We start from the raw sequence: 23,839 nt of genomic DNA, 5'->3' as shown, positions 1-23,839 counted from the left end.
TCGGGACGGGGGCGAGGGGGAGGGGGGGACGGGGGCGAGGGGGAGGGGGGGACGGGGGCGAGGGGGAGGGGGAGGGCGGGACGGGGGCGAGGGGGAGGGGAGGGCGGGACGGGGGCGAGGGGGAGGGGGAGGGCGGGACGGGGGCGAGGGGGAGGGGGAGGGCGGGACGGGGGCGAGGGGGAGGGGGAGGCGGGACGGGGGCGAGGGGGAGGGCGGGACGGGGGGAGGGCGGGACGGGGGGAGGGCGGGACGGGGGCGAGGGGGAGGGCGGGACGGGGGCGAGGGGGAGGGCGGGACGGGGGCGAGGGCGGGCGGGACGGGGGCGAGGGGGAGGGCGGGACGGGGGCGAGGGGGAGGGCGGGACGGGGGCGAGGGGGAGGGCGGGCGGGACGGGGGCGAGGGGGAGGGCGGGACGGGGGCGAGGGGGAGGGCGGGACGGGGGCGAGGGGGAGGGCGGGACGGGGGCGAGGGGGAGGCGGGACGGGGGCGAGGGGAGGGGGAGGGCGGGACGGGGCGAGGGGGAGGGGGAGGGCGGGACGGGGGCGAGGGGAGGGGGAGGGCGGGACGGGGGCGAGGGGGAGGGGGAGGGCGGGACGGGGGCGAGGGGAGGGGAGGGCGGGACGGGGGCGAGGGGGAGGGGGAGGGCGGGACGGGGGCGAGGGGGACGGGGGAGGGGGGGACGGGGGCGAGGGGGGGACGGGGGCGAGGGGGGACGGGGGCGAGGGGGGGACGGGGGCGAGGGGGGACGGGGGCGAGGGGGGACGGGGGCGAGGGGGGACGGGGCGAGGGGGGACGGGGGCGAGGGGGGGACGGGGCGAGGGGGGACGGGGCGAGGGGGGACGGGGGCGAGGGGGGACGGGGGCGAGGGGGGGACGGGGCGAGGGGGGGACGGGGGCGAGGGGGGGACGGGGGCGAGGGGGGGACGGGGGCGAGGGGGGGACGGGGGCGAGGGGGGGACGGGGGCGAGGGGGGGACGGGGGCGAGGGGGGGACGGGGGCGAGGGGGGGACGGGGGCGAGGGGGGGACGGGGGCGAGGGGGGGACGGGGCGAGGGGGGACGGGGGCGAGGGGGGGACGGGGGCGAGGGGGGGACGGGGGCGAGGGGGGACGGGGCGAGGGGGGACGGGGGCGAGGGGGGGACGGGGGCGAGGGGGGGACGGGGGCGAGGGGGGGACGGGGGCGAGGGCGGGACGGGGGCGAGGGCGGGACGGGGGCGAGGGCGGGACGGGGGCGAGGGCGGGACGGGGGCGAGGGCGGGACGGGGGCGAGGGCGGGACGGGGGCGAGGGCGAGGGCGGGACGGGGGCGAGGGCGAGGGCGGGACGGGGGCGAGGGGGAGGGCGGGACGGGGGCGAGGGCGGGACGGGGGCGAGGGGGAGGGCGGGACGGGGCGAGGGGGAGGGCGGGACGGGGGCGAGGGGAGGGCGGGACGGGGGCGAGGGGGAGGGCGGGACGGGGGCGAGGGGAGGGCGGGACGGGGGCGAGGGGGAGGGCGGGACGGGGGCGAGGGGGAGGGCGGGACGGGGGCGAGGGGGAGGGCGGGACGGGGGCGAGGGGGAGGGCGGGACGGGGGCGAGGGGGAGGGCGGGACGGGGGCGAGGGGGAGGGCGGGACGGGGGCGAGGGGGAGGGCGGGACGGGGGCGAGGGGGAGGGCGGGACGGGGGCGAGGGGGAGGGCGGGACGGGGGCGAGGGGGAGGGCGGGACGGGGGCGAGGGGGAGGGCGGGACGGGGGCGAGGGGGAGGGCGGGACGGGGGCGAGGGGGAGGGCGGGACGGGGGCGAGGGGGAGGGCGGGACGGGGGCGAGGGGGAGGGCGGGACGGGGGCGAGGGGGAGGGCGGGACGGGGGAGGGAGGGAGGGAGGGACGGGGGCGAGGGGGAGGGAGGGACGGGGGCGAGGGGGAGGGAGGGACGGGGGCGAGGGGGAGGGAGGGACGGGGGCGAGGGGGAGGGAGGGACGGGGGCGAGGGGGAGGGAGGGACGGGGGCGAGGGGGAGGGAGGGACGGGGGGGAGGGGGAGGGAGGACGGGGGGGAGGGGGAGGGAGGGACGGGGGCGAGGGGGAGGGAGGGACGGGGGGGAGGGGGAGGGAGGGACGGGGGCGAGGGGGAGGGAGGGACGGGGGCGAGGGGGAGGAGGGACGGGGGCGAGGGGGAGGGAGGGACGGGGGCGAGGGGGAGGGAGGGACGGGGGCGAGGGGGAGGGAGGGACGGGGGCGAGGGGAGGGAGGGACGGGGGCGAGGGGAGGGAGGGACGGGGGCGAGGGGGAGGGAGGGACGGGGGCGAGGGAGAGGGAGGGACGGGGGCGAGGGGGAGGGAGGGACGGGGGCGAGGGGGAGGGAGGGACGGGGGCGCGTGGGAGAGGGAGGGAGGGACGGGGGCGAGGGGGAGGGGGGGGGGGGGGGGAGAGGGGTAAGAGGGGGAAGCAGGGCCTCCCCAGTCCCAGCTCGTTGAGCTTCCCACACCAAACCACACACATGCCCTGGAACAGCCCCAGGCCTCACCTGTAGCCTGAGCCACAGCTTTCATCAGGATGGTCTCTCCAACTCCCAGCTCCAGCCCCTGGTAGGCCGGTCCCAGCTGGTTCAGGCAGAGGTAGATACAGGGAAGCAGGTCGGCTGGAGTCAGTGCAATGACCGAGCGATACAGGTTACTGAGTGTCTCAATATTCTTCAACCTGAGAGAGAGTGAGAGAGAAAGAGGGGGAGTGAGGGAGAGAGAGGGGGGAGAGAGAGAGAGGGGGGAGAGAGAGAGAGGGGGGAGAGAGAGAGAGAGGGGGGAGAGAGAGAGAGGGGGGAGAGAGAGAGAGGGGGGAGAGAGAGAGAGGGGGGAGAGAGAGAGAGGGGGGAGAGAGAGAGAGGGGGGAGAGAGAGAGAGGGGGGAGAGAGAGAGAGGGGGGAGAGAGAGAGGGGGGGAGAGAGAGAGGGGGGGAGAGAGTGAGGGGGGGAGAGAGTGAGGGGGGGAGAGAGTGAGGGGGGAGAGAGTGAGGGGGGGAGAGAGTGAGGGGGGGAGAGAGTGAGGGGGGGAGAGAGTGAGGGGGGGAGAGAGTGAGGGGGGGAGAGAGTGAGGGGGGAGAGAGTGAGGGGGGAGAGAGTGAGGGGGGAGAGAGTGAGGGGGGGAGAGAGTGAGGGGGGAGAGAGTGAGGGGGGAGAGAGTGAGGGGGGGAGAGAGTGAGGGGGGGAGAGAGTGAGGGGGGGAGAGAGTGAGGGGGGAGAGTGAGGGGGGAGAGAGTGAGGGGGGGAGAGAGTGAGGGGGGGAGAGAGTGAGGGGGGGAGAGAGTGAGGGGGGGAGAGAGTGAGGGGGGGAGAGAGTGAGGGGGGAGAGAGTGAGGGGGGGAGAGAGTGAGGGGGGGAGGAGAGTGAGGGGGGAGAGAGTGAGGGGGGGAGAGAGTGAGGGGGGGAGAGAGTGAGGGGGGGAGAGAGTGAGGGGGGGAGAGAGTGAGGGGGGGAGAGAGTGAGGGGGGGGAGAGAGTGAGGGGGGGGAGAGAGTGAGGGGGGGAGAGAGTGAGGGGGGGGAGAGAGTGAGGGGGGGGAGAGAGTGAGGGGGGGGAGAGAGTGAGGGGGGGGAGAGAGTGAGGGGGGGGAGAGAGTGAGGGGGGGGAGAGAGTGAGGGGGGGGAGAGAGTGAGGGGGGGGAGAGAGTGAGGGGGGGGAGAGAGTGAGGGGGGGAGAGAGTGAGGGGGGGGAGAGAGTGAGGGGGGGGAGAGAGTGAGGGGGGGAGAGAGTGAGGGGGGGAGAGAGTGAGGGGGGGAGAGAGTGAGGGGGGGAGAGAGTGAGGGGGGGAGAGAGTGAGGGGGGGAGAGAGTGAGGGGGGGAGAGAGTGAGGGGGGGAGAGAGTGAGGGGGGGAGAGAGTGAGGGGGGGAGAGAGTGAGGGGGGAGAGAGTGAGGGGGAGAGAGTGAGGGGGGGAGAGAGTGAGGGGGGGAGAGAGTGAGGGGGGAGAGAGTGAGGGGGGGAGAGAGTGAGGGGGGAGAGAGTGAGGGGGGGAGAGAGTGAGGGGGGGAGTGAGAGGGGGGGAGAGAGTGAGGGGGGGAGAGAGTGAGGGGGGAGAGAGTGAGGGGGGGAGAGAGTGAGGGGGGAGAGTGAGGGGGGAGAGAGTGAGGGGGGGAGAGAGTGAGGGGGGGAGAGAGTGAGGGGGGGAGAGAGTGAGGGGGGGAGAGAGTGAGGGGGGAGAGAGTGAGGGGGGAGAGAGTGAGAGGGGGAGAGAGTGAGAGGGGGAGAGAGTGAGAGGGGGAGAGAGTGAGAGGGGGAGAGAGTGAGAGGGGGAGAGAGTGAGAGGGGGAGAGAGTGAGAGGGGGAGAGAGTGAGAGGGGGAGAGAGTGAGAGGGGGAGAGAGTGAGAGGGGGTGAGAGTGGGGGAGAGAGTGAGAGGGGGAGAGAGTGAGAGGGGGAGAGAGTGAGAGGGGGAGAGAGTGAGGGGGAGAGAGTGAGGGGGAGAGAGTGAGGGGGAGAGAGTGAGGGGGGGAGAGAGTGAGAGGGGGAGAGAGGGGGGGAGTGAGTGAGTGGGGGAGAGTGAGAGGGGAGAGAGTGAGAGGGGGAGAGAGTGAGAGGGGAGAGAGTGAGAGGGGGAGAGAGTGAGAGGGGGAGAGAGTGAGAGGGGAGAGAGTGAGAGGGGGAGAGAGTGAGAGGGGAGAGAGTGAGAGGGGGAAGAGAGTGAGAGGGGAAGAGAGTGAGAGGGGAGAGAGTGAGAGGGGGAGAGAGTGAGAGGGGAAGAGAGTGAGAGGGGGAAGAGAGTGAGAGGGGGAAGAGAGTGAGAGGGGGAAGAGAGTGAGAGGGGGAAGAGAGTGAGAGGGGGAAGAGAGTGAGAGGGGGAGAGAGTGAGAGGGGGAAGAGAGTGAGAGGGGGAAGAGAGTGAGAGGGGGAGAGAGTGAGAGGGGGAGAGAGTGAGAGGGGGAGAGAGTGAGAGGGGGAGAGAGTGAGAGGGGGAGAGAGTGAGAGGGGGAGAGAGTGAGAGGGGGAGAGAGTGAGAGGGGGAGAGAGTGAGAGGGGGAGAGAGTGAGAGGGGGAGAGAGTGAGAGGGGGAGAGAGTGAGAGGGGAGAGAGTGAGAGGGGGAGAGAGTGAGAGGGGGAGAGAGTGAGAGGGGGAGAGAGTGAGAGGGGGAGAGAGTGAGAGGGGGAGAGAGTGAGAGGGGAGAGAGTGAGAGGGGGAGAGAGTGAGAGGGGGAGAGAGTGAGAGGGGGAGAGAGTGAGAGGGGGAGAGAGTGAGAGGGGGAGAGAGTGAGAGGGGAGAGAGTGAGAGGGGGAGAGAGTGAGAGGGGGAGAGAGTGAGAGGGGGAGAGAGTGAGAGGGGGAGAGAGTGAGAGGGGGAGAGAGTGAGAGGGGGAGAGAGTGAGAGGGGGAGAGAGTGAGAGGGGGAGAGAGTGAGAGGGGGAGAGAGTGAGAGGGGGAGAGAGTGAGAGGGGGAGAGAGTGAGAGGGGGAGAGAGTGAGAGGGGGAGAGAGTGAGAGGGGAGAGAGTGAGAGGGGGAGAGAGTGAGAGGGGAGAGAGTGAGAGGGGGAGAGAGTGAGAGGGGGAGAGAGTGAGAGGGGAGAGAGTGAGAGGGGGAGAGAGTGAGAGGGGGAGAGAGTGAGAGGGGGAGAGAGTGAGAGGGGGAGAGAGTGAGAGGGGGAGAGAGTGAGAGGGGGAGAGAGTGAGAGGGGAGAGAGTGAGAGGGGGAGAGAGTGAGAGGGGAGAGAGTGAGAGGGGGAGAGAGTGAGAGGGGGAGAGAGTGAGAGGGGAGAGAGTGAGAGGGGAGAGAGAGGGGGGGAGTGAGTGGGGGAGAGAGAGGGGGAGAGAGTGAGTGGGAGAGAGAGGGGGAGTGAGTGAGTGGGAGAGAGAGGGGGAGTGAGTGAGTGGGAGAGAGAGGGGGAGTGAGTGAGGGAGAGAGAGGGAGTGAGTGAGTGGAGAGAGAGGGGAGTGAGTGAGTGGGAGAGAGAGGGGAGTGAGTGAGTGGGAGAGAGAGGGGGAGTGAGTGAGTGGGAGAGAGAGGGGGAGTGAGTGAGTGGGAGAGAGAGGGGAGTGAGTGAGTGGGAGAGAGAGGGGGAGTGAGTGAGTGGGAGAGAGAGGGGGAGTGAGTGAGTGGGAGAGAGAGGGGGAGTGAGTGAGTGGGAGAGAGAGGGGGAGTGAGTGAGTGGGAGAGAGAGGGGGAGTGAGTGAGTGGGAGAGAGAGGGGGAGTGAGTGAGTGGAGAGAGAGGGGGAGTGAGTGAGTGGGAGAGAGAGGGGGAGTGAGTGAGTGGGAGAGAGAGGGGGAGTGAGTGAGTGGGAGAGAGAGGGGGAGTGAGTGAGTGGGAGAGAGGGGGAGTGAGTGAGTGGGAGAGAGAGGGGGAGTGAGTGAGTGGGAGAGAGAGGGGGAGTGAGTGAGTGGGAGAGAGAGGGGGAGTGAGTGAGTGGGAGAGAGAGGGGGAGTGAGTGAGTGGGAGAGAGAGGGGGAGTGAGTGAGTGGGAGAGAGAGGGGGAGTAGAGTGAGTGGGAGAGAGAGGGGGAGTGAGTGAGTGGGAGAGAGAGGGGGAGTGAGTGAGTGGGAGAGAGAGGGGGAGTGAGTGAGTGGGAGAGAGAGGGGGAGTGAGTGAGAGAGAGAGGGGGAGAGAGAGTGAGTAAGAGGGAGATCAAACAAAAGATCAAAAGCTAAACAAGACCAAACCCCCACCGAGGGGGTCAACACCCCGCACGGGTTCCCCCACCAAGGGGGTCAACACCCCGACCGGGTCCCCCCACCGAGGGGGTCAACACCCCGCCCGGGTACCCTCAAGGAGGGGGTCAACACCCTGCACCACCACACCCAGGTACCCTCACCGAGGGGGTCAACACCCACCCCAGGTACTCTCACCGAGGGGGTCAACACCCCGCCCGGGTACCCTCACCGAGGGGGTCAACACCCCGCCCGGGTGCCCTCACCGAGGGGGTCAACACCCACCATCCCCACACCCGGGTACCCTCACTGAGGGGTCAGTGACCTTGTGTATGAAGGTGGTGGATGGGGAATGAGTTTATTTACCGAGCTGTCTCCTCCTCAATCTTCTCGAAGGTTTGAGCCACGGCCAAGTACGGAACCCTGTGGAGACACAACGATCGAGATCAGGGGACAGATACACCATCCCCCTCCCCTTCTCTCCCCGTCACCCCCTCCCCCCCTCCCCCCCCCGCTCTCCGTCACCCCCTCCCCGTCAACCCCTCTCCTCCCCTCCCCGTCAACCCTCGCCTCCCCGCCCCGTCAACCCCTCGCCTCCCCGCCCCGTCAACCCCTCGCCTCCCCGCCCCGTCAACCCCTCGCCTCCCGCCCCGTCACCCCTCCCCCCCGTCAACCCCTCTCCTCCCCGCCCCGTCAACCCCTCTCCTCCCCGCCCCGTCAACCCCTCTCCTCCCCGCCCCGTCAACCCCTCTCCTCCCCGCCCCGTCAACCCCTCTCCTCCCCGCCCCGTCAACCCCTCTCCTCTCCTCCCCGCCCGTCAACCCCTCTCCTCTCCTCCCCGTCAACCCCTCTCCTCTCCTCCCCGTCAACCCCTCTCCTCCCCTCCCCGTCAACCACACTCCTCACCTCTGAACCCCACTCCATCACCCCCTCCCCTCCCTATCACCCCGGGGGGCACAGTCCTCACCTCTGACCCTGACTCCAACAGGCATCTGTGACTGGATGATATGCAGGTTTGGATGGGTTGTAAACACAAACTGTCTCAGACCCTGGGCTCTGTTTGGAAGCATTGAAGAACCTGCAAAAGACATCATTGTACAGATCAGCGACACCCGTATCAGCAGGACCCCAGCAGCTCTGCCACAGTACCCGATTACTGAACCTCCTCTTCTCCCGTCTCCCGATACTAGACCCCCTCTACCCAGTACCCCAATAATGATCCCCCCCCCGCCCCACCAAGTACCTGCTGTTAGTGGGCTTGGTGGCAGTCTCTGACGAATTGCCCTCCTGCATCCCTTTCTCCACCGCCGTCTCCTTGCATTGCTCCTCTGCTGTGGCGCTTGATTTCCTGGGAACTGAAGGTGAAACAGACACAAGATTTCATGGCATTCCTGACCTTCCCTCAGCCAAATCAGTCACACAATCCCAGGGACCAACGATCCCCTGTCCAGGGAACACCTCGAATTCGATGTACCCTCACCAGTCATCCCCAATCCAGACAATCCCAATGGATCAGACCCTTCCCGTACATCCCCAATCCAGACAATCCCAATGGATCAGACCCTTCCCGTTCATCCCCAATCCACGCAATCCCAATGGATCAAACTCTTCCCGTTCATCCCCAATCCACACAATCCCAATGGATCAGACCCTTCCCGTTCACCCCCAATCTAGACAATCCCAATGGATCAGACCCTTCCCGTTCATCCCCAATCCAGACAATCCCAATGGATCAGACCCTTCCCGTACATCCCCAATCTACACAATCCCAATGGATCAGACCCTTCCCGTACATCCCCAATCCAGACAATCCCAATGGATCAGACCCTTCCCGTTCATCCCCAATCCAGACAATCCCAATGGATCAGACCCTTCCAGTTCATCCCCAATCTACACAATCCCAATGGATCAGACCCTTCCCGTACATCCCCAATCTACACAATCCGAATGGATCAGACCCTTCCCGTTCATCCCCAATCCAGACAATCCCAATGGATCAGACCCTTCCCGTACATCCCCAATCTAAACAACCCCAATGGATCAGACCCTTCCCGTTCACCCCCAATCTAGACAATCCCAATGATCAGATCCGTCCCGTTCACCCCCAAGCTACACAATCCCAATGGATCAAATGCTTCCCGTTCATCCCCAATCTACACAATCCCAATGGATCAGACCCTTCCCGTTCACCCCCAATCTACACAATCCCAATGGATCAGATCCGTCCCTTTCACCCCCAAGCTACACAATCCCAATGGATCAAATGCTTCCCGTTCATCCCCAATCTACACAATCCCAATGGATCAGACCCTTCCCGTTCACCCCCCAATCTACACAATCCCAATGGATCAGACCCTTCCCGTTCATCCCCAATCCACACAATCCCAATGGATCAACCTCTTCCCGTTCATCCCCAATCCACACAATCCCAATGGATCAAACTCTTCCCGTTCATCCCCAATCCACACAATCCCAATTGATCGAACACCTTCCCGTTGATCCCCAATCCACACAAACCCAATCGATCAAACTCTTCCCGTTCATCCCCAATCCACACAATCCCAATGGATCAACCTCTTCCCGTTCATCCACAATCTACACAATCCCAATGGATCAGATCCTCACCAGCAACCCCTAATCTACACAATCCCAATGGATCAAAGTCTTCCCGTTCACCCTCAATCCACGCAATCCCAATGGATCAAACTCTTCCATTACACCCTCAATCCACACAATCCCAATGGATCAAACTCTTCCCGTTCACCCCCAATCCACACAATCCCAATGGATCAACCTCTTCCCGTTCATCCCCAATCTACACAATCCCAATGGATCAACCTCTTCCCGTTCATCCACAATCTACACAATCCCAATGGATCAAATGCTTCCCGTTCACCCCCAATCCACACAATCCCAATGGATCAAAAGTTTCCCGTTCACCCCCAATCCAGATAATCCAAATGGATCAGACCCTTCCCGTTCACCCCCAATCTACACAATCCCAATGGATCAGACCCTTCCCGTTCATCCCCAATCTCCACAATCCCAATGGATCAGACCCTTCCCGTACATCCCCAATCTACACAATCCCAATGGATCAGACCCTTCCCGTTCACCCCCAATCTACACAATCCCAATGGATCAGACCCTTCCCGTTCATCCCCAATCTACACAATCCCAATGGATCAGACCCTTCCCGTTCATCCCCAATCTACACAATCCCAATGGATCAGACCCTTCCTGTTCATCCCCAATCTACACAATCCCAATGGATCAGACCCTTCCCGTTCATCCCCAATCTACACAATCCCAATGGATCAGATCTGTCCCGTTCACCCCCAATCTACACAATCCCAATGGATCAGATCCGTCCCGTTCACCCCCAATCTAGACAATCCCAATGGATCAGACCCTTCCCGTTCATCCCCATCTCCATAATCCCAATGGATCAGACCCTTCCCGTTCACCCCAAATCTAGACAATCCCAATGGATCAGATCTGTCCGTTCACCCCCAATCTCCACAATCCCAATGGATCAGACTCTTCCCGTTCACCCCCAAGCTACACAATCCCAATGGATCAAATGCTTCCCGTTCACACCCCAATCTACACAATCCCAATGGATCAGACCCTTCCCGTACATCCCCAATCGACACAATCCCAATGGATCAGACCCTTCCCGTACATCCCCAATCTACACAATCCCAATGGATCAGACCCTTCCCGTACATCCCCAATCTACACAATCCCAATGGATCAGATCCGTCCCGTTCACCCCCAAGCTACACAATCCCAATGGATCAAATGCTTCCCGTTCACCCCCAATCTACACAATCCCAACGGATCAGACCCTTCCCGTTCATCCCCAATCCACACAATCCCAATGGATCAACCTCTTCCCGTTCATCCCCAATCCACACAATCCCAATGGATCAAACTCTTCCCGTTCATCCCCAATCCACACAATCCCAACCGATGAAACTCTTCCCGTTCATCCCCAATCCACACAATCCCAATGGATCAACCTCTTCCCGTTCATCCACAATCTACACAATCCCAATGGATCAGATCCTCACCAGCAACCCCCAATCTACACAATCCCAATGGATCAAAGTCTTCCCGTTCATCCCCAATCCACACAATCCCAACTGATGATACGCTTCCCGTTCATCCCCAATCCACACAATCCCAATGGATCAAACTCTTCCCGTTCACCCCCAATCTACACAATCCCAATGGATCAACCTCTTCCCGTTCATCCCCAGTGGCGCAGTGGTTAGCACTGCAGCCTCACAGCTCCAGGGGACCCGGGTTCAATTCCGGGTACTGCCTGTGTGGAGTTTGCAAGTTCTCCCTGTGTCTGCGTGGGTTTTCTCCGGGTGCTCCGTTTCCTCCCACAAGCCAAAAGACTTGCAGGTTGATAGGTAAATTGGCCATTATAAATTGTCACTAGTATAGGTAGGTGGTAGGGCAATATAGGGACAGGTGGGGATGTTGGTAGGAATATGGGATTAGTGTAGGATTAGTATAAATGGGTGGTTGATGGTCGGCACAGACTCGGTGGGCCGAAGGGCCTGTTTCAGTGCTGTATCTCTAATCTAAAAATCTAATCTACACAATCCCAATGGATCAACCTCTTCCCGTTCATCCCTAATCTACACAATCCCAATGGATCAAACTCTTCCAGTTCATCCACAATCTACACAATCCCAATGGATCAGATCCTCACCAGCAACCCCCAATCCACACAATCCCAATGGATCAAATGCTTCCCGTTCACCCCCAATCCACACAATCCCAATGGATCAGACCCTTCCCGTTCATCCCCAATCCACACAATCCGAATGGATCAAACTCTTCCCGTTTGCCCCTAATCTACACAATCCCAATGGATCAAACTCTTCCCGTTTACCCCTAATCTACACAATCCCAATGGATCAACCTCTTCCCGTTCTCTCCAATCCACATAATTTCAATGGATCAAACTCTTCCCGTTCATCCCCAATCCCACACAATCCCAATGGATCAACCTCTTCCCGTTCATCCCCCAATCTACACAATCCCAATTGATCTAACACCTTCCCGTTGATCCCCCAATCCACACAATCCCAATAGATCAAACTCTTCCAGTTCATCCCAATCTACACAATTTCAATGGATCAAACTCTTCCCATTCATCCCCAATCCACAATCCCAATGGATCAACCTCTTCCCGTTCATCCCCAATCTACACAATCCCAATGGATCAAACTACTTCCGTTTGCCCCTAATCTACACAATCCAATGGATCAAACTCTTCCCGTTTACCCCTAATCTACACAATCCCAATGGAACAACCTCTTCCCGTTCATCCCCAATCCACACAATCCCAATGGATCAAACTCTTCCCGTTACCCCTAATCTACACAATCCCAATGGATCAAACTCTTCCCGTTCTCCCCCAATCCACACAATCCCAATGGATCAAACTCTTCCGTTCTCCCCCAATCCACACAATCCCAATGGATCAACCTCTTCCCGTTCATCCCCAATCTACACAATTTCAATGGATCAAACTCTTCCCGTTCATCCCCAATCACACAATCCCAATGGATCAACCTCTTCCCGTTCATCCCTCAATCTACACAATCCCAATTGATCTAACACCTTCCCGTTGATCCCCAATCCACACAATCCCAATAGATCAAACTCTTCCAGTTCATCCCCAATCTACACAATTTCAATGGATCAAACTCTTCCCATTCATCCCCAATCCACACAATCCCAATGGATCAACCTCTTCCCGTTCATCCCCAATCTACACAATCCCAATGGATCAAACTCTTCCCATTCACCCCCAATCTACACAATCCCAACGGATCAAACGCTTCCCGTTCACCCCCAGTCCACACAATCCCAACGGATAAAACTCTTCCAGTTCATCCACAATCTACACAATCCAATGGATCAAATGCTTCCCTTCACTCCCCCAATCCACACAATCCCAATGGATCAAAAGTTTCCCGTTCACCCCCAATCCAGATAATCCACATGGATCAGACCCTTCCCGTTCATCCCCAATCCACACAATCCCAATGGATCAAACTCTTCCCGTTTACCCCTAATCTACACAATCCCAATGGATCAAACTCTTCCCGTTTACCCCTAATCTACACAATCCCAATGGATCAACCTCTTCCCGTTCATCCCCAATCCACACAATCCCAACTGATCTAACAACTTCCCGTTGATCCCCAATCCACACAATCCCAATGGATCAAACTCTTCCCGTTCACCCCCAATCCACACAATCCTAATGGATCAGACACCTCCCCGTCACCCCGAATCTACACAATCCCAATGGATCAAACTCTTCCCGTTCACCCCCAATCTACATAATCCCAATGGATCAGACAACTTCCCGTCCACCCCCAATCCACACAATCCCAATGATTCAAACTCTTCCCTTTTACCCTCAATCCACGCAATCCCAATGGATCAAATTCTTCCCGTTCATCCCCAATCTACACAATCCCAATGGATCAGACAATTTCCCGTCCACCCCCAATCCACACAATCCCAATGGATCAGACCTTCCCGTCCATCCCCAATCCACACAATCCGAATGGATCAGACCCTTCTCGTTCACCCTCAATCCACACAACCCCAATGGATCAGAACCTTCCCGTCCATCCCCAATCCACACAATCCCAATGGATCAGACACCTTCCCTGTCACCCCCAATCCACACAATCCCAATGGATCAGACCCTTCCCGTCCATCCCCAATCCACACAATCCCAATGGATCAGACCCTTCCCGTTCATCCCCAATCTACACAATCCCAATGGATCAACCTCTTCCCGTTCACCCCCAATCCACACAATCCCAATGGATCAAACTCTTCCCGTTCATCCCCAATCTACACAATCCCAATGGATCAAACTCTTTCCATTCACCCCCAATCTACACAATCCCTGTGGGTCAGACAATTCCGGTCCACCCCCAATCCACACAATCCCAATGATTCAAACTCTTCCCTTTTACCCTCAATCCACACAATCCCAATGGATCAAACTCTTCCCGTTCATCCCCAATCTACACAATCCCAATGGATCAAACTCTTCCCGTTCATCCCCAATCTACACAATCCCAATGGATCAAACTCTTCCCGTTCATCCCCAATCTACACAATCCCAATGGATCAGACAACTTCCCGTCCATCCCCAATCCACACAATCCCAATGGATCAGACCCTTCTCGTTCACCCTCAATCCACACAATCCCAATGGATCAGACCCTTCCCGTTCATCCCCAATCCACACAACCCCAATGAATCAGACACCTTCTCGTTCACCCTTAATCCACACAATCCCAATGGATCAGACCCTTCCCGTTCAATGCTTCATCCTTACCAAAGAAGTTGTTTATTGATTGCCGGCATTTCTCTGCCAGCTTGCTGGCCGTCTTCGCATCACCATCGCACCCAGTTTCCTTCTTTTTGGTATTTGACCTCTTGCCTGACCGCTTCCCTGGATTGTCCTCTGGTTCATTCTCTGCTTCCTGCTCCACCTCCGGCTCCTCACATTTAACCACGTTTCCAGTTTCCGGAATCCCTTCATCCTCCTCCATTTTGACATTCTTCCCATCTGCTTCACTGTCTACTCCACTGTTCTCTGCCTCCCCCATCTTGTCCTCAGTCTCTTGCTCCTCCTCGGACTCGCACTCATTCTGCTGGTTGGCCAATGAACTCTGCACTTTGACCTTTGTTGCCAAGTCCTCTTCCTCCTCTGAACTCCTGCCATTTTCTTTTAGAGTAGGGAATGGTCGGGTAGTTGGGGCAGAAAGACAGCATATTAATTTACAATTATTCAACCGAACCAGATTAGATATCACTACATATAAAACACTGTGCATTGTCAATGGAGAACACCAGCTCCCCCCCCCAACCTCCACTTCCTCACTGAGTGAATGGTGTGGTACTGAGCTTCACACAGGGACCAGGAAAGGCCCAGGCTCCTTACTCGGCCTCTGGTGAGTGAGGTGATCTCACATCAGCTGCTGTACTGACATTGCCACACGCACATGCATACAGACAACATCCTCAGCCATTGCTGGGTGAGCTGATCTGAGCCACACAAACAGAGAACACCTAGCCCCCCTGCCTCTTCTCACATTACCTTCTATCTTTGGACGCTTGGTTGAGCTCTCCACGCTGTGCTCCAGGCCTTCCTCCTCCTGGTTCTCAGCTCTGGTGTTCACCTCCATCATGGTCTGCAGCTTCCGTTTAGGCAGCTGCTTCCGTGCTGCGAAGGGGAAAGAGAAGCAGCCATTAGGAGCACGCTCCGTCACCAGACAAACAGAAGCCCTTAGGCGGCTGCCCTTGGGGGTGTCCGGCTGTCCCACACACAAGGGGTGTTACCTGTCCGCCGTTTTGGGATCCCAGCAGGAGACGCGAGACCAGAGTCAGATAGAGACGGGCTCTCCTCCAATCGGGCCGTGTCCGGAGACGTCGGGCTGGATAAGGGGACAACTGGGGATGTAGACGTTGGTCTGGGCGGCTGGAAACATAAACATAGAGTTAGCTGACCCAGCCATCACCGGAAACTGATCTACCAACAAGCCCTCTCCCACTCATCCCCCCCGCGACCCACAAACTACCCTACGAACCATCATAAATATTTGCACATGATATTGCGGTTAGCAGTTTCCCATGAATGTGGGACAATGAAGCTCGAAAAACTCCAACTTACCTTTCCAACCTCTGGTGATGGTGTCTCTGGCACACGATCGGTTTTTCTTCGGTCAGCTACCTCTTCCTCTGAATCATCATTCTCCCTTGCTTCATCCTCATCACTGCTGTCTATCACTCGCCGGGTCCTCTTCACTGAACGTTTCACAGCAATGTCCTCTCCCTTAGGCTTCACACACACATTTTTTAGCTTCAGGGGAGACTTGGGAGTCCTGGGGATTGGAGGGGAAAGAGACCCAAGCTCAACACACTGAAACAGGCATAGGCTAGCAACAGGGAACATGTATACCATCAGCAGGGGTTTAGATACAGAGTAAAACACCCTCTACACTGTCCCCATCAAACACTCCCAGGGACAGGTACAGCACGGGGGTTAGATACAGAGTAAAGCTCCCTCTACACTGTCCCCATCAAACACTCCCAGGACAGGTACAGTACGGGGGTTAGATACAGAGCAAACCTCCCTCTATACTGTCCCCATCAAACACTCCCAGGACAGGTACAGTACGGGGGGTTAGATACAGAGTAAAGCTCCCTCCACACTGTCCCCATCAAACACTCCCAGGACAGGTACAGCACTGGGATTGGCTGGTCAATTTGGAGCACTTCCTGCCAGCAATCAGGGGGAGCAGCTGCACCTGTGTTGCAGCAATTGCAGAGTGGAGACTGCAGCAACTGGAGAAAGGTGAATACAGAGTGGAGACTGCAGCAACTAGAGAGAGAGACTGGAGAAAGGTGAATACAGAGTGGAGGGAAACCATCAAGGAAGGCTGCAATTTTTCTGGAGAGGTGGGTGTCAGGGCACCTGAAAGACTATTAAGTTTAAACTGTTTGGGGGAGGGAGAAGAGGCCTGAAGACTCAGGGGTGGGGCAGCCAAATCCAGTAGGGGCCCCTGTGTTTGTATTGGTGTTTGCACACAGGGAGCTCCCTCCCCACCCCAACTGCCTGCTCGGGACAGCTGGAGTTGCCCGGGTGAAGACTGTCTTGTTAAAATCAGAAGAGGAGAGTACCGGGCGGCTCCAGCTGTCCCGGGCGAAGAAGCCTCCCCCAACTGGAAGACAACAAACAAGTTTGGACTAATTGTGATAAAGGTGCTCCAACTGGCAGTTGGAACAAACATCCTTTTCAGCCTTTCTCTCCCTTCCTCCACTCAGTCGCCTCAGTCACCTATCCTCCCCTTTTCCTTTACCATCCTACCCCATCATCCTCTACTCCCACTCCACCTTGTTTAAAGTTTGCTTTTTTTAAAAATTGTGTAAATTTGTTTTGTTTCTTGGGGGTGGACGTAGCTCTTAGACCCCCATGGCAAGCCCCTCTTCGCCGGTGGCGGGGCTTTCCCGTTCATATGCTGCTGCGGCTGCTGCAGCTGCACCTGTTGCCCCGTCACCGTTTGCTTTATTAACAACGAAGCATGGGGTCAAGAGCTACGTCCACCCGAACATGACTATAGAGGCATGCGTGAAAGCAATGGCCGAGGTTGTCGGCCCTTCGGCCATTGTTGCAGCCTCTAAAATGTACGGGAAGGCAGTGTTTTTCCTGAAGACCGAGCGGGCGGTGTCCCTGGCTCTGAGCAAGGGGCTCACCGTGGGTGGGACCTTTCTGTCAGTGGACCCCCTGGAGGCCACTGCGCAAAGGCTCATTTTATCCAATGTCCCACCCTTCATCCCTGGTGAGCTCCTCCTTCCCCACCTGCACCATCTGGGGGAGGTAAAGACGGGGCTCACCCCAGTCCCGCTCGGTCTTCGGGAGAACAGCCTCCGACACGTGTACTCCTTCCGCCGCCAGTTATTCATGCAGCTGGCGCGGGAGGAGGTGACAGAGGGCCACTTCAATATAGAATTCCAGGGGACGGCCTACCGCGTCTTCTGGACCTTGGACGGGGTGCGGTGCCATGTCTGTAAGGGGGTGGGGCATGTTCGTAAGAACTGCCCCAACCTCCCGGCTGCCAACTCCAACTCAGCGGCCCAGGGTGGCGACGCTGCACCTCCTCCCACCCCCACTACACCACCACCAGATACCATTCAGTCGGTACCGGAGGCTGTGGTTTTCACGGCCTCCGGCAGGGAGGGGGGTGACCGTCCAAGTGGAAGGAAGGCGCGGAGGAGAAATAAACATCGAGAGGCGCGTCCCCTGGATATCGTGACACTACCCGAGCCTGAGTTCAGCCCAAGGCCCGATCTCGGGAAGTCAACTTGCCCCAGGGCTGGGCTCAGGCCCAGGGTGAATAAAAAAAAGGAGAGTGTGGAGGTGGAGGCCTCTGATGATATGGAGGTCTCTGAGCCTCCGCACACAACTGGGAAAAAGAGGAGAAGGCACCCCTCCACAGAGGTAACAAGGGGCCCTGAGGCGCAGGGCCCATCTGTTGGAGGGGAACTGTCTCCTGTTTCGGGTCCCCAGGTTTCCCCTACCGCCACCACCAAGGCTGCAAAGTCCGGGCAGGTGCTCCCTATTCCTCAGGATGGAGGGGAGGGGATGGCCCCGGTACATGAGGCCCCTCCTGAAGGAGTAAGTGGGGCCCTGCTTGTGGTGGGGGAGCCTGGGGAAGCCGCCCATTCTGCCACTGCTACTGGGTCGGGTGTCCTGAATGAAGGGGAGGGCGAGGCCCCAGAGGGTTGGGCCTCCCAGCCTGAGTCCACCACCAACCAGGAGACACCCGACCCAGTTATAACTGAAAATGCTGCCCCATCTGCTGGGCCTGTGGGTGCTGGCGGAGCGGGAGATAGCCTCCTCCCTCCGCCTCCAGTCTCGGCTCCGGCTGGTTTCCCGGAGTCGGGAACTTCTGTCTCCCCTGGACCACTCATTGCCCTGGGGACGGAGGTGGAGGGGGGTCCTGAACCGCTGGTGCCTACAGGCTCCAGTTTCACAATAGAACCCAGAGAGGACTCCTCCGCCATCGATCCTGGGGGTGGGATCGTGACGGAGGCGGGACCAGCTGGCGCGGCCGGGGCGTCCGCCCCACAGTGTGTGGTGGATGTGTCGGCCGCTGGCGGTGACGACCCGGAGGAGGATGGGGATTCGGTGCGGGGCACGGAGGATGATCTTGATTCCATCGCCAGTGAGGTGGTGGAGTCCCTCGTGCCTCCCACCGAATCTCCTCTCATCCCCACGGCGGAACTCCGGGATTTCCTCGCGGCTTGCAGGGGTTGCCACAATAAAGTTCAGCTGGCCCTCGACCGTTGGTCGAATCTGGCGCTGATCATACAGTCCGTCCGTGCCGCCCTTAAGATAGCGGGCAAGCGCGCGGACGTGAAACTGGTTGAGAGGCGCCGTTTTAATGTGTTCCTCAATGGGTTGCTGGGGGAGTGGAGGGCCAGGTGCACTTCCACTCCCTCCTCACAGTGAGCTGTTGGTGACGGGTTTTAAGTACCTTTGACACGAAGATAACCATAGCCAGCCTCAACATCAACGGCAGCAGAGGGGCTCACCGCAGATTTCACAATTTCTCAGTCCTCAGGGAAGGGAGATACACGGTGAGCTTTCTGCAGGAAACCCACACCGTTCCGGGAGACGAAGCCACCTGGCTCCTCGAGTGGCAGGGTGGGGTCTACATGAGTCACCTCACCCCTATTTCTAGTGGGGTGGCTATCTTGTTGGCCCCGACTTTTCAGCCGGAGATCTTGGGGGTCAAGGAGCTAGTGCCGGGCCGCTTGCTCCACCTCGCCGTTCGCCTGGGTAGCGTGCCGCTCCACTTTGTGAACGTGTACGCGCCCAGGCCCGGCGCGTTGCAAGCGCGCTTCTTTGAAGAAGTGTCCGCTCTCTTGAGCTCCATCGATAGCGGCGAGTGCATCATCCTCGGGGGGGATTTTAACTGCACCCTCGAGGTGGGGGATCGCTCCGGTCCCCAGCGCGGCCAAGCGTCAGTGGAGAAGTTGAGGGGACTGATCAGCTCCCTTAACTTGGTGGACGTCTGGCGGAATCTCCATCCCGACTCCAGCGCCTTCACGTGGAGGTCTGGAGGAGGAGGGTCGCGAATCGACCGCCTCTACTTTTCGCAGGCGTACGTCTCCCGTGTCTCGGCGGCCTCCATGCGGCCTGTGCCGTGCTCGGACCACCACTTGGTGTGGGCGGAGTTCACTCCGCTCCGCACGCGGGCGGGGACCGAGTACTGGCACTTTAACAACCGGCTGCTGGAGGACGAGCGATTTCGGGACTCGTTCTGTCAATTCTGGGCCGACTGGAGAAGGAAGCAGGGGGGCTTCCCCTCCTTGAGGCTATGGTGGGATGTGGGCAAGACTCACATCCGCGTCTTCTGTCAGGAGTACGCGAAGGGGTCGACCAAGAGGCGGGAGGCCGAGATCGGGCGCCTTGAGAGGGAGGTGCTCGACTTGGAGTCCCGCATCGGTCATGATGTCGCGGACCCGGCCCTGTGGCAGGCGTACAAAGAGAAGAAGGGCGCGCTGAGGAACCTGCAGCTCATAGGGTCCCGAGGCGCGTAAGTGAGGTCGCGGATCCAGATCCTGGAAGATTTGGACCGCGCCTCTCCCTTCTTCTACTCGCTGGAAAAATGGCGGGGGGTCCGTAAGCAGCTCGTCCAGCTGCTGGCCGACGACGAATCCTCCATCACGGATCCGGAGGGAATGGGCCTCCTGGTCCGTACTTATTACAGTGCGTTGTTCTCTCCGGATCCATCCAACGAGGATGCACGCAGAGTTTTGTGGGAGGACCTGCAACATGTCAGCCCAGAGGGCGCAGAAGGATTGGAGGCTCCGCTCACGTTGGCAGAGCTGACTGGCGCCCTCCACCAGCTCTCAAGGGGCAAATCCCCAGGGCTGGATGGGTTGACCGTGGAGTTCCTCAGGGCGTTCTGGGACGTCCTGGGGGACGATTACGCGCGGGTCCTGGGGGAAAGCCTGGCGACCGGGAAGATGCCCCTCTCGTGGCGCAGGGCGGTCATCGTTCTGCTGCCGAAGAGGGGCGATCTCCGCCTGCTTAAAAACTGGCGTCCGGTCTCCCTCCTCAGCACGGATTATAAGATCTTTGCCCGGGCTATGTCTACCCGCCTGGGCTCCGTGCTGGACCACATGATCCACCCTGACCAGTCCTACACGGTCCCGGGCCGGTCCATCCAGGACAACATCCACCTGGTCCGGGACCTGATCCATCTTTCCCAGAGGACTGGTCAGTCGGTCGCCTTTCTCTCCCTCGATCAGGAGAAGGCGTTTGACAGGGTGGATCACGAATACCTTTTCGGGACTCTGCGCGCTTTCGGACTCGGGCTGCATTTCGTGGCCCGGGTCCGACTTTTATACGCTGCCGCAGAGTGTCTAGTAAAAGTTAACGGGTCCTTGACGGCACCCCTTCGCTTTGGGAGAGGAGTGCGTCAGGGATGCCCAATGTCTGGCCAATTGTATACCATTTGCGTGGCCTCCATGCTGTGGTACCGGTTGGTCACCTTGGCCCCGCCCCCTGTATTTGCCACCAAGATCCAGAAGAAACTCGTCGATTTCTTCTGGGACAAGAGGAAACACTGAGTCTCTGCTGCGGTCCTGAGTCTCCCGATTGAGGAGGGCGGCCAGTCGCTGGTGTGCGTCCGCACCCAGGCTGCGACTCTCCGCCTTCGGACCCTGCAGAGATACCTGTACGTCGAGCGTCCTCCCAGATGGTGTGCGCTGGTGACGTATTTTTTCCGCCAGTGTCACTGCCTTCAAGACGACACGCAGCTCCCGGTGGAGTCCGTTAACCGCGCCTCTCTGAGGGAGTTGCCTGTCTTTTACCGGGATCTATTCAGAGTCTGGAACATGGTCGCCTCCAGTCAGGGCGCTCCCCCGCCGGCGGAGGAGAGCGCCTCGGCTGTCCAGGCGGCCGACTCCGGGGACGGTCCGGCGGGCGGAGGAGTAGCCGAAACCCCCGGGACGCCCCTCACCGCGGGTGGCGAGGGGGCTCGGGAGTGCGGAGCGATCCCGGCCGAGCTGACCCCCGCTCGGCCGGAACTGCTCATCGGACCCAGGCCCCGAAACCCTCCTTGGGAGCCGGTCCCGCACAACCCGAACCGCCTCTCGGAAATGCCCTCCATGCCATTCCAATCGGTGCGGAGGGGTTTCCTGTACTGGCTGCTCCTGCACACTCTCCACTTCCTCGCCCTCGTCAGCCGGCCGGACACGCCCTGGCGGTCCGCGTTGCCATCTGGCAGCGAGGGGAAACCCCGATGGATGTCTCTCTACGCTGGAGTCTTCCCCCATTACATCGGGGACCTGGGGTGGAGGGTGCTGCACAGAGCAGTCCCGTGCAATAGGCTTTTAAGTAGGTTCACGGACTCCCAGGCCGCCTGTACTTTCTGCGGCCTGGACGAGTCCGTATTCCATGTTTATACGGAGTGTGCGAGGTTGCAGCCCCTATTTGAGTATCTGAAGGGGCTGCTCCTCAAATTCTGGCTGCACTTCAGTCCCACGCTCCTGATCTTTGGGCACCCGGTGCGGAGGGGCTTGGGCCGGGAGGAGGATCTCCTCGTCGGTCTGCTCCTGGGCCTGGCCAAGGTGGCAATTCACAGGTCCAGGTTGCGGGCCGTCGGGGGGTCCGTCCTCCCCGATTGCCTGCCCCTCTTCCGCGGTTACGTTCGCGCCCGGGTGTCCCTGGAGAAGGAGCATGCGGTGGCCGGTGGGCTCCGCAGGGACTGGAGTGCATCATCGACGCCCAGAATGGCATTTTAATTTGAGTTTTTTGTTTATTTATCTGGTTTTAATAAAGTTATTTTATAACTGTAAATATGTATATAAAGGGGGCCTGAGGAATAAAGGCCCCCCTCGATGTGAAAAATATAAAAGGGGCCTGGAGTATAAAGGCCACCAAAAAAAAAAAACGGGGATTGGCTCCTCTGTGATTGGGAATACTGAGTGCTGAGTGCCTCAAGGAGGTGCAGCTGACAGTACAAAAAAGAAAAAAAAAAAAATGGGTTAGATACAGAGTAAAGCTCCCTCTACACTGTCCCCCATCAAACACTCCCAGGACAGGTACAGTAAGGGGGTTAGATACAGAGTAAAGCTCCCTCTACACTGTCCCCCATCAAACACTCCCAGGGACAGGTACAGTACGGGGGTTAGATACAGAGTAAAGCTCCCTCTACACTGTCCCCCATCAAACACTCCCAGGGACAGGTACAGTACGGGGGTTAGATACAGAGTAAAGCTCCCTCCACACTGTCCCCATCAAACACTCCCAGGACAGGTACAGTACGGGGGGGTTAGATACAGAGTAAAGCTCCCTCTACACTGTCCCCCATCAAACACTCCCAGGGACAGGTACAGTACGGGGGTTAGATACAGAGTAAAGCTCCCTCTACACTGTCCCCATCAAACACTCCCAGGGACAGGTACAGTACGGGGGTTAGATACAGAGTAAAGCTCCCTCTACACTGTCCCCCATCAAACACTCCCAGGGACAGGTACAGTACGGGGGTTAGATACAGAGTAAAGCTCCCTCCACACTGTCCCCATCAAACACTCCCAGGACAGGTACAGTACGGGGGTTAGATACAGAGTAAAGCTCCCTCCACACTGTCCCCATCAAACACTCCCAGGGACAGGTACAGTACGGGGGATTAGATACAGAGTAAAGCTCCCTCCACACTGTCCCCATCAAACACTCCCAGGACAGGTACAGTACGGGGGTTAGATACAGAGTAAAGCTCCCTCTACACTGTCCCCATCAAACACTCCCAGGGACAGGTACAGTACGGGGGTTAGATACAGAGTAAAGCTCCCTCTACACTGTCCCCATCAAACACTCCCAGGGACAGGTACAGTACGGGGGTTAGATACAGAGTAAAGCTCCCTCTACACTGTCCCCATCAAACACTCCCAGGGACAGGTACAGTACGGGGGTTAGATACAGAGTAAAGCTCCCTCTACACTGTCCCCATCAAACACTCCCAGGGACAGGTACAGTACGGGGGATTAGATACAGAGTAAAGCTCCCTCCACACTGTCCCCATCAAACACTCCCAGGACAGGTACAGTACGGGGGTTAGATACAGAGTAAAGCTCCCTCTACACTGTCCCCATCAAACACTCCCAGGACAGGGACAGTACGGGGGGGTTAGATACAGAGTAAAGCTCCCTCTACACTGTCCCCATCAAACACTTGCAAAGACACACCTACAGACATATTTATCAAATATACACATGAACATTGCATGCCTACATGTACAGATATATAGACACGAGCAGTGACACATATATACGCACGCCCTGTGGGGACGCAGGCAGATACACACACATATGGATATAAACCGCCAGGCTCCCGTACATACCCACATGGGGATTTATGCAGACAAATGGACCCCCTCCCACCATGTCTCGCCAATCTCACCAACTCCCCCCCACACCAACTCCTCACCAACCCCCACGCTGCCACCCTCCAGAAACTCACCCTCTCACTTTAGGCGGGCTGGGGACCTCCGTCTCTTCCAACTTCTCTTTCCCATTCTTTGGCTTCTCGCCTTTCAGCGGCTGAAAGAACGATCTGTGGGAGGAAAGCGAGGGAAAGGCGAGTGTGGGAGGAAAGCGAGGGAA

The 23,839-nt window shown here is 59.4% G+C and overlaps 1 protein-coding gene across 1 annotated transcript in view; it reads right to left on the bottom strand.

The window, feature by feature from the left end:
• The window catches only part of LOC137356261 (DNA ligase 1-like), a 25,168-nt gene extending 1,329 nt beyond the window's left edge, over nucleotides 1-23,839 (bottom strand). The window contains exons 1-9 of the mRNA XM_068022134.1: nucleotides 23,697-23,839; nucleotides 15,333-15,543; nucleotides 15,002-15,140; nucleotides 14,760-14,885; nucleotides 13,995-14,387; nucleotides 7,845-7,956; nucleotides 7,569-7,679; nucleotides 6,968-7,024; nucleotides 2,479-2,674 (exon numbers count right to left, since the gene is read on the bottom strand). Coding sequence (XP_067878235.1) covers nucleotides 2,479-2,674; nucleotides 6,968-7,024; nucleotides 7,569-7,679; nucleotides 7,845-7,956; nucleotides 13,995-14,387; nucleotides 14,760-14,850 — 960 coding nt within the window. The 5' untranslated portion in view covers nucleotides 14,851-14,885; nucleotides 15,002-15,140; nucleotides 15,333-15,543; nucleotides 23,697-23,839. The remainder of the gene's footprint in view (nucleotides 1-2,478; nucleotides 2,675-6,967; nucleotides 7,025-7,568; nucleotides 7,680-7,844; nucleotides 7,957-13,994; nucleotides 14,388-14,759; nucleotides 14,886-15,001; nucleotides 15,141-15,332; nucleotides 15,544-23,696) is intronic.

The sequence above is a fragment of the Heterodontus francisci genome, chromosome 45 (genome assembly GCF_036365525.1).
Source record: "Heterodontus francisci isolate sHetFra1 chromosome 45, sHetFra1.hap1, whole genome shotgun sequence".
Taxonomy (NCBI): domain Eukaryota; kingdom Metazoa; phylum Chordata; class Chondrichthyes; order Heterodontiformes; family Heterodontidae; genus Heterodontus; species Heterodontus francisci.
The sequence above is the reverse complement of the archived record's forward strand: the minus strand, read 5'-3'. Positions and strand labels throughout refer to the sequence as shown.